The sequence below is a fragment of the Oncorhynchus clarkii genome, chromosome 3, assembly GCF_045791955.1.
Source record: "Oncorhynchus clarkii lewisi isolate Uvic-CL-2024 chromosome 3, UVic_Ocla_1.0, whole genome shotgun sequence".
In the NCBI taxonomy this organism is placed as follows: domain Eukaryota; kingdom Metazoa; phylum Chordata; class Actinopteri; order Salmoniformes; family Salmonidae; genus Oncorhynchus; species Oncorhynchus clarkii.
In genome coordinates, this window is record NC_092149.1 from 38,298,215 (window position 1) to 38,309,066 (window position 10,852).

At 43.3% G+C, this 10,852-nt stretch overlaps 1 protein-coding gene across 1 annotated transcript in view; it reads left to right on the plus strand.

Annotated features, from left to right (window-relative positions):
• LOC139394745 (malic enzyme 1, NADP(+)-dependent, cytosolic) overlaps window positions 1-2,307 on the plus strand; it is a 113,035-nt gene extending 110,728 nt beyond the window's left edge. The window contains exons 13-14 of the mRNA XM_071142819.1: window positions 1,406-1,504; window positions 1,914-2,307. Of these exons, the coding sequence (XP_070998920.1) occupies window positions 1,406-1,504; window positions 1,914-2,081 (267 nt within the window). The 3' untranslated portion in view covers window positions 2,082-2,307. The remainder of the gene's footprint in view (window positions 1-1,405; window positions 1,505-1,913) is intronic.
• Window positions 2,308-10,852: the final 8,545 nt, after the last annotated feature.

The window sequence follows — 10,852 nt, forward strand, 5'->3', positions numbered from 1 at the left end:
ACAAAAACACAGCCCGCACACACACTACACTTCTTAACTATAGTTAATTCTACAGTATCGAATGTGCATATACCTTGCCCATTCCCCTCCCCCATATCACAAGTTGTGCCACCCAGGAGTAAGAAACCTACATGGCAGGTACAGTATATACCTCAATTATATAGAAAAGAGCAGAATCTCAGAACTATCCGTTTAGACCCCAGTCCTACCCCCTTACCCAGTCCTACCTCCTTACCCAGTCCTATCCCCTTACCCAGTCCTACCCAGTCCTACCTCCTTACCCAGTCCTATCCCCTTACCCAGTCCTACCCAGTCATACCTCCTTACCCAGTCCTACCCCTTACCCAGTCCTACCCCTTACCCAGTCCTACCCCCTTACCCAGTCCTACCCAGTCCTACCTCCTTACCCAGTCCTACCTCCTTACCCAGTCCTACCCCATTACCCAGGCCTACCCAGTCCTACCTCCTTACCCAGGCCTACCTCCTTACCCAGGCCTACCTCCTTACCCAGGCCTACCTTCTTACCCAGGCCTACCTCCTTACCCAGTCCTACCCCTTACCCAGGCCTACCTCCTTACCCAGGCCTACCTCCTTACCCAGTCCTACCCCATTACCCAGGCCTACCCAGTCCTACCTCCTTACCCAGGCCTACCTCCTTACCCAGGCCTACCTCCTTACCCAGGCCTACCTCCTTGCCCAGTCCTACCTTCTTGCCCAGTCCTTTTACAGACTTTAGTCTGCAAAAATACTACACTAAAGTCTGCAAAAACACTACAGTAAAACCCAGTCTGTGCTTACAGATCATTAAGGAAATCCCTTAAACACATCCTCATGTCTGTCCCCAACACAGTGTCATGGAAAATATAATAATATCCCTGTAAGCCCAGTTAATTAACCGTCAGAAGAAATGGCCAAACTGATAACCTCTCATAGGCTGTTCTTTGTGCGAATGCCAATCAGCTCGCTTTGCTCTCTGCTGCCTGGCTCTGCAGACATGGGAGACGATTAAAACTTCACAGGGATGCATAAGTGGGGGTGCAGTACTGAATGACAATTTCATATTTTATTTGATACTGTCATCGTGTGCCTCAGGCATATAAGAGCCACACTTAGCCTGCCAATGAGGTAGACTGAGGATGGAGGACAGTTGCGCAACGGCAGGAGGGAGAGGGTGGGATGAATGTCAAGTCTTAGCCACATTGTCTACACTGATTGCCACCCGTTATACCCTCCTGCCCACCTAGCCAGTATATCATGTAGAACATCTAATCAAATGTAACTTTATTTAAAATGCATTCCAATGTCTCAATACTCTTTACAGTAAAATGTGTGTATGTGTTGAGGAATGCCGAATATCTGTTTGACTGTGTGTGGATAACTCATCCATTTGGTTGCTCTCTGACAGACCATTGCCGACCTGGTGACGGAGAAGGATCTGTCGGAGGGAAGACTGTACCCTCCCCTGAACACCATCAGAGATGTCTCTCTCAAGCTGGCCGTAAAAGTGAGAGCACACTCAGACACACACATCTGCACACACACACAAACATGTCCTTAGTTCTTCATGCTTCCATACCCTCAATAGGTCTTCACACTTACACTGAGTAGACCAAACATTAGGAACACCTTCCTAATATTGAGTTGTCTTGCCCATTCACCCTCTGAATGGCACACATACACAATCCATGTCTCAGTTGTCTTAAAAATCCTTCTTTAACCTGTCTCATCCCCTTCATCTACACGGATTGATTGAAGTGGATTTGACAAGTGACGTCAATAAGGGATCATAGCCTTCACCTGGATTCACCTGGCCAGTCGATGTCATGAAGAGAGCAGGTTTTCTTAACGTGTTGTATACTACTCCGTCTATACCGTGTACACCTATGAACTATCGCTTTTTTCACGTCTTACAGATCGTGGACTTTGCCTACGAGCACAAGATGGCGACGCTGTACCCGGAGCCTGAGGATAAGGAGGCTTTTGTGCGCTCCCTCGTCTACAGCACCGACTATGACGAGTTTGCTGTGGACTCTTACCGCTGGCCCAAGGACGCCATGACCATCCAGTCATGCAAACTGTGACGTGGCGGAGAGACTGAGGGAGAGGGACGCGGGGCACAAAGGAGAAGTGACAGGAGACGAGGGTCCAGGAAGGGAGTGAAGGAGACGACAGAAGTGCAATATCATCAAGACAATGGCGATTGTGGGTTAATAATGTAAAAGAGAAAATATCTTTATGAATGTGATAGCTACGAGCCAAAATAGACACGATGATCAAATAAAATGGTTTAAATGATTGTTTACTTCATATCTGCTGTCATTGTGTTTGTGTGGGTGTACAGTACTTTGAGAGGTTTCTTGGGGAGGTTTTGGGCATCGCCATTGTTTGCTCCCATGACCCTGTCATACTAAGAGGGAAAATACAATCGTCAAAGCTAACAGAAAATGTGTGTACAAAACGTATAACTCGGAGAAAGACTGTTGGCAGTGATGCACAGGGTGAGAGGAGAGTGGGTTTTTGATGTCACATGTTCGATGTCTCCACTCAGCCGTCCCAAAGTAGCATGACTAACTCTTTCCCCATGGATATACTGGTAAGAGTCGGTCATCCATACACAAAGGCCGGGGTTATAGAGAAGCGTGTTGCCCTGCCAACAATGTGCCTGCCTATTAAAGGCTATATTCACAAGGTTCGTGGGCACCACATTCACTGTAGACTCTGCAGATGTTGGCTCAGGAGTGAATTAGAGTAAAACCGTGAAATGCAGAGTAAAACCGTGAAATGTCCTTCCCAATGATACGAAGGTTAAAAATAATACAAAATAAAATAGTAACACGATGAATAAAATAAAATACACAAGAATGGTGCTAAGTACAGGGAGTAGCAGTACCAGATCAGAGGTACGAGGTATTTGAGGGAGATACTTTTGTATATGTAGTGTACATAAACACCCCTTAAAATTGATGGATTCAGCTATTTCATACACACCTATTGCTGACAGGTGTATAAAATTGAGCACACAGCCATGCAATCTCCATAGACAAACATTTCAGTTAGTCAAATGTCTCAAATGTCAAAAATTGTTGGTTGCAACACTCACTACCTAGTTCCAAATTGCTTCTGGAAGCAATGTCAGCACAAGAACTGTTCGTTGGGAGCTTCATGAAATGGGCTTCCAAGACTGAGCAGCCCCACACAAGGTCACCATGTGCAATGCCAAATGTCGGTTGGAGTGGCGTAAAGCTCACCGCCATTGGACTCTGGAGCAGTGAAAACGCATTCTCTGGAGTGATGAATCACTCTTCACCATCTGGAAGTCTGATAGACGAATCTGGGTTTGGCATATGCCCGGAGAACGCTACCTGCCCCAATGTATAGGGCAAACGGTAAAGTTTGGTGGATGAGTAATAATGGTCTGGGGCTGTTTTCCATGGTTCGGGCTAGGCCCCTTTGTTCCAGTGAAGGGAAATCTTAACTCTACAGCATACGATGACATTATAGATGATTTTGTGCTTCCAACTTTGTGGTAACAGTTTGGGAAAGGCTCTTTCCTGTTCACATGACAATGCCCATGTGCACAAAGCGAGGTCCATACAGAAATAGCTTGTCGAGATCTGTGTGGAAGAACTTGACTGGGCTGCACATGGCCTTGACCTCAACCCCATCGAACACCTTTGGGATAAATTGGAACACTGACTGCGTAACCAAGCCTAACTGCCCAAAGTCCCCGCAGTAATGTTCCAACATCTAGTTGAAATCTTTCCCAGAAGAGTGGAAGTTATTATAGCAGCAAAGGGAGGACCAACTCTATATTAATGCCCATCATTTTGGAATGAGATGTTCAAAGAGCAGGTGTCCACATACTTTTGGTAATGTATAGGAGGCAGATAGCCTAGTGGTTAGAGCGTTGGGCCAGTAACCAAAAGGTTACTGGATCGAATCCCTGAACTGACAAGGTAAAAATCTGTCGTTCTGCCCTTGAACAAGGCAGTTAACCCACTGTTCCCTGGTAGGCCATTGTAAATAAGAATGTGTTCTTAACTGACTTGCCTAGTTGAATAAATAGAAAAAAATAGTTTAATAAATACAAATACATGTACATGAAGGCAGGGTAAAGTGACTAGGCATCATAATATATAATAAAATAAAACAGTTTCAGCAGCAAATGATGTGTGTTTGTTGTGGGGGTGTCAATGGAGTGTGTGTACTATATTTATAGTCTAGTGAGTGTGCACAGGGTCAGTGCAGATAGTTCCAGCAACCATTAATTGACTATTTAGCAGTGTTATGGCTATTTAGCAGTCTTATGGCTTGGGGGTAGAAGCTGTCTCGGAGCCTGTTGATACGAGAGCTGATGTAAACGGTGTGTACAATACCTTTCTCTCTGACCTTTCTCTGACACCGCCTGGTATAGAGGTGATGCAGTCAGTCAAGATGCTTTCAAATGGTGCAGCTATTCAACATTTTGAGGATCCGAGGGCCCATGCCAAATCTTTTCTGCCTTCTGAGAGGGATGAGGTGTTGCCGTGCCCTCTTCACGACAGTGCAGGTGTGTGTGGACCATGTTAAGTCCTTAGTAATGTGGACGCCAAGGAACTTTTAGCTCTCGACCCTCTTCACTATAGTCCTGTGGATTGGGTCTCTTCCCTCTTTCTCCTATAGTCCACGATCAGGTCCTTAGTTTTACTGATGTTGAGGGAGAGGTTGTTGTCCTAGCACCACACTGCTAAGCTTCTGACTTCCTCCCTGTAGGCTGTCTCAATGCCGTCAGTGATCAGGTCTACCACTGTTGTGTTGTAAGGCAGTCGTGCGATGCCAGGCAGTCGTGGGTGAACAGCGAGTACAGGAGGGGACTAAGTGCACACCCCAGACAGATCCCCGTGTTAAGGGTCAGCGTGGCGGAGGTGTTGTTGCCTACCCTCACCACCTGGGGCCGACCCATCAGGAAGTCCAGGATCCAGTTGCAGAGGGAGATGTTCAATCTCAGGCTCTCTAACTTGGTGATGAGCTTGGAGTGGACTATGGCGTTGAACGCTGAGCTGTAGTCTATGAACAGCATTCTCATATAGTTATTTCCCCTCTTTTCCAGGTGGGAGAGGGCAGTGTGAAATGCAATTGAGATTGCGTCATCTGTGGATCTGTTGGGGCGGTATTTGAATTGGAGTGTGTCTGGGATGATGGTGTTAATGTGTGTCTTTCAAAGCACTTCATAATTGCAGATGTGAGTGCTACAGGGCGATAGTCATTTAGGCAGGTTTCCTTGGAGCTCTTAAGAACAGGGACAATGGTGGTCAACTTGAAACATGTTGGGATTACAAACTGGGACAAGGAGAGATTGAAAATGTCCATTAAGACACTTGCCAGCTGGTCTGCGCATCTGGCTTTCCCTTTTGTAAATCTTTTATTGTCTGCATGCCCTGCCGCATACGACGAGCATCCTTTTTGGTTCTGGGTAGAACCCTTTGCAGAGGGTTCTTCAAAGAACCCCCTGTAAATGGTTCTATCTAGGACCCTCTATGAAAGGTTATTCCAAGAACCTGGGACAGCAGGGTAGCCTAGTGGTTAGAGCATTAGGCTAGTAACCCAAAGGTTGCAAGTTCGAATCCACCAAGGTATGAATCTGCCGTTCTGCCCCTGAACAAGGCACTATTCCTAGGCCTTCATTGAAAATAAGAATTTCTTCTTAATTGACTTGCCTAAAGGTAAAATAGAGTGCTCTTCCAAGAACTTGCCATTAGCCTTTAAAATAGAATGATTTATGACAATACATTGCATATATAAGGCCTTTCTTTGAGTGCCGAGTTATATCCTAACACAGGGGTGTTAGGAATCTCCTGGTTTACAGGCCACATCAGGCCTGCAAGTCACAATATGCTGGCTGGCAAAGCGATGTGTAATTCCTATTGGAATCCAGCTAGAGTTAGGGTATCCAACAAGAAGAATTGTTCATCACCAGCAACCTGCATTCAGAATGATTGCCAGGGAAGTGAAGATTGATTAGTTTAGAAATGTTATTTATCTTCATGTTGCATGAAATGTATCAACCAATCAATGCAAAAACAACTGATATAACAGTAAAACAAACAATTCTGAAAATATCCCCGCACTAGAGCATGCTGGAATATATGATATGATTCTTTGTAGAAGCCATTTTGCCTTCCAAAGAATCCTTCTTGTCTTCCAAAGAATTATCAAAGATCCCTTTCTTCCAAAAACGGTTCTAAGGATGTTAAAGGTTATATAACCCTTTCCCTTACAAAGAACCCTTGTCTTCCAAAAGGGTTCTTCTGATCAAAACAGTTCTTGGTAGAAGCTTATCCCTCCGCAAAGAACCCCTTTGGAACCCTTTTTTTCCTGAGTGTATCGTTCTTTTGCGTGTCTCATTGGTAGTCAAAGCATCCATGTCCGTGTCCTGTTCCATGTAAGGGGTATCTATAGCCTTTAGTCTAGGTGGATATTGTCTGTTATCTATGGTTTTTGGTTTGGATATGTTCGTATAGTCACTGTGGGGACAAAATCATCTATGCACTTATTGATGAAGCCTGTGACTGTTGTGGTAAACTCCTCAATGGTATCGGATGTATCTCAGGACATAGCCTCACATCTGCTTCATCCGACCACTTCCGCATTGAGCGCATCACTGGTACTTCCTGTTTGAGCCTTTGTTTGTAAACAGGAAGCACGAGATTGGAGTCATGGTCAGATTTGCCAAAGGGAGGACGAGGGAGGGCCTTGTATGTGTTTCTGTGGGTAGAATAAAAGTGGTCTAGAGTTTTAACGCCCCTAGTATTGGTAAAAGTGAGGAAGGACGGTTTTATGCCTCTCCGCATTAGTCTCCACCCACCAGAAACACTGCCTCTGGGGGAGCGGTTTCTTGTTGGTTTACGTCCCCATACAGTTCGTTGAATGTCAGAATGGATGTAGACAGAGGGATAATTATGGTTGAGAACTCTCTTGGTATATAAAAGGCTCAGCAGCTTACCATTAGGTATTCTATATACGGTGTGCAAACAACAAGGATTGAGTCCCGACCATACTCACAGTATTAGTGTCTGTCAGAGTATGTGAGTGGAGTTGAGGGGTCAGAAATCCCGCTTATTGCTCATGGAGTGGTGCTCAAGCTCAGGTGCTCCATGTCCTTTCCAACCACCGCTAAAATCTGCTCCTTGTTCACGGAAAAAAAACTCTCTCCAAATTCACTGCATTCATTAAAATCACAATTTAACCAACACCCGTCAATTTGTGTGACTACCTGGATCTACTATTTGGTTTTGAAGTATTGAAACCAAATCATATGTTTTGAATGAAAAGTATTATAATAAACACGAAAAGGTGAATGCAAGAAGCGCTCATCATTTCAAATAGGCTACATGTCATATTAAACGGCATATAAACACTCTAAATAGGTCAGGAGCCAGAAAGGGAGCCTAAAAAGGAATGGAAGTTAATTATTTAGGCTATATTATTTCAATTATTTCAAGGCTATAGCCTATAAAGAAATATATTGTGAAGCATTAATGAATGTGACACACTAGGCTTGTAGGGAGTCAGAGATATTAAGCGCTCAGCATTTGCACAACATTTTGTTGTATTAAATCATCATTGTGTATAATTGTGCATAATAGCTGTGACTTACTTAGAATTAAATACAAATTAAATGAACAATGCCTCATTACCTTTGAATAGATTTTTAGAAACACCCGTTTGGCCAGAGTCTGTTGCTTCAGGCTCATGTCATGGTGCCTGGAGAGCAGGCCAGCAGCGGAAAAAATGTTTTTTATAATAAAATAAATAACTCAACCAAACGGTAAGCTGCTTGAAAGAATAAATATATCAGGCCTATTGGGCCAAAATCAATTATGGCCTATTGTATAGACAATAGAACAAAAATGAAGGAAACTTTTAAGAGATCAGATGTTTTAATACTTTGCTGCAATGACTTAATTAGCTAACCACCTCATTCCTTTCTTTTAGCATGTGCACGTAGTAAGTACACCATCATGCTTTCAGGATTTGTCTTTTCAGATTCCACAATGATTCTTTATTTGTGGACATTACATCACCGCACTCCCTTTCTTGCTCTTGGTCCTCATCTTTGTATGTCACCTTGTTTTTTCAGTTTCTTTATGAAAATATTTAGCGAACTCCATGACATTAGCTAAAGCAAGGGCCTAAAGCAGCCCACAGGCAGACTACAAATGCATGCTGGGCCGGGTATGCCCCGAGTTTGTGAAGTGAGTGCTACTGAAGCGCTATTGGAGCGAAATTGGACACTCCAGCCTTTGGGAATCTCTCTCCACTCTCCAGTCAAATTGGGCAGGCTCCTCGCTCCACTCCAGCGCCGCCCACTCACATACTCTGGTCTGTCATCATATTGTTTGATAGATTCTTAAAATCCTTAGTCTATCCACTCTCTCGAGAATAACTGTATTGTTTGTTTTGAGTCTACAGTAGGTCTTCCAGACTGATCGTATTCCACCTAATGACTCACAACCACCTTGAGAGAATTGTAAAAAAGTAAAAAATGTTGATTGTAATGTTCTCTTTTGAAGATAGAGTAACCAATAAAAGCAAAAAAATACTGACACTGACTTCAGCACAGTGAGAGCTACCCATGGACTGATGCTGCTAAGCAGTGACCTTTAGTTTCTGTCTGGGTATGAGAAGTGGTCAACCCCATAATACAGATCACTTGCTCAAACAGATGGGCTGGGCAGGGCCATGTTTTTAGGCAGCAACAGACTTAGAATGCCGACCATAGCTACATAGCTCTATCACGTCTTGTAATATGTGACGTGAGAGCTTAATATATGGTTCATTTATGAAAAAAGCTTGCAAAAGAAATGAGATCATCCGACCACACTGTAGCTATCACGACAATGCAATGTTGTTATGTGGGGACTGGTTCATTTATGATACCACTGTTGTTTTGTTTTTCGTCTTTTAACCACTCAGTTATAAGTGATGCTCTCTTTCCAATCTTTCAGACGATAAAGCAATTATTTATCCTCTTCATCCCCTTATCTTTATGCAAAGTGCTCCAGCAGTCAGCCCGCTGCCTCGAGTGAAGATAGGAATCTCTGCCTGCCTGGACTCTGATTCCCCCAAACACATGTGGGCTCAGTGGGGTGATAAGAGGAGTGTCAAAATGTGCTCTCTTCATGTTAGATCTCTGCCGACGTCTAATCGCTTTCCCACTTTTCTCAACTTTGCTGAAATCAGGAATGGAGCCAAGTTGTGCTTGGTGACTGCACAAGGCAGTGTTAATAGGGATCAACAGGTATTTGAAAGAAATGAGAACACCTGGACATTGTGATTCTACTCTTATGCTGCATCTTCAGTTATAAGTTGTTTTTATTACCTTTATTTAACTGGGCAAGTCAGTTAAGAACAAATTCTTATTTACAATGACAGTCTACCCCGGCCAAACCTGGACGATGCTGGGCTGCCCTATGGGACCTTCAATCACAGCCGGATGTGATACAGCCTGGATTTGACCCGGGGACTATAGTGACGCCTCTTGCACTGAGGTGCAATGCCTTATACTGGAACGCCACTCGGGAAATAGGCTCCATTTAGTTCAGTCATAGGGGACAAATTAAACATACAGGTTTATGTAAATCCCTTGTGTTCTACTCTCTTCTCCATGATGTGGAAACAATGATGATTGATTCAATCATTGCTTTTCTAACTAAATTGTACTACAATGTTTTGGCACAAAAAACTGTGCGTGTTGACTTTTCTTCTGAGTTGCAACGTGTGTGTGTGTGCTGTAGATATCAATAAGAAAATTGCATGCAACATCCTCCTCCCTTGATAGTGGGTGTTACATTGGACATGACACTATTGTGTGTTATTGTGTAAGCATACCACGGGTTTTATTTCCATCCCATGACATGGCTCCGTCGTGTACAGGCACTGAACTACAGATATTGATGTCGATATTAAAGATGGCCATTGTGGTTTTCTAAGGGTTGCTGGTGTACAGTACGCGTTTAACATAAACAGTCTTCCGAACGTTATCTTCCAGAGGACAGTACACAGACATAGCTTTTAGTCCATTTGTGAATACATTTATGGTATACAGTGCCTTCAGAAAGTATTCATACCCCTTGACGTATTCCACATTGTTACAGCCTGAATTCAAAATATTTTCTCACCCATCTACAGACAATACCCCATAATGACAATGTGAAAACATGTTTTTGCTAATGTATTGAAAATGAAACAAACATCTAATTGACATAAGTATTCACACGATCCAAAGTGTAATTAATAACTACACCATGCTCTGAGGGATATTTAGTGCCTGCTTTAAAAATAAATAAAAAACATCTACCAATAGGTGCCCTTCTTTGCGAGGCATTGGAAAACCTGCCTGGTCTTTGTGGTTGAAATCCACTGCTCGGCTGATGGACCGTACAATTATCTGTATGTGGGGTACAGAGATGAGGTAGTTGTTTTATTCATGTTAAACACTTATTGCACATGACCTTATGATGGGACCTGTTAAGCAAATGTTAACTCCTGAATCTCGTTAACAAAAAGGGTTTGAATGCTTGACTAAAGACATTTCAGCTTTCCATTCGTGTGTAAAAATGTCTAAAAACAATTCACTTTACAATTATGGGATATTGTGTGTAGACCAGTGACCAAAAAAATCATCTAAATGTAATACATTTCAAATTCAGCTTGTAACACGTGGAAAAAGTTTAGGAGTGAATACTTCAAGGCACTGTACAACTCCGACTAGGGAACTCGAGGAGATCCACTACAGTAAATCAGACCTAGGCCTACACAATGTATTGACCTTTGGTAGCGTTTTAGACAGCCAGAATGTTGTTGTGCATTT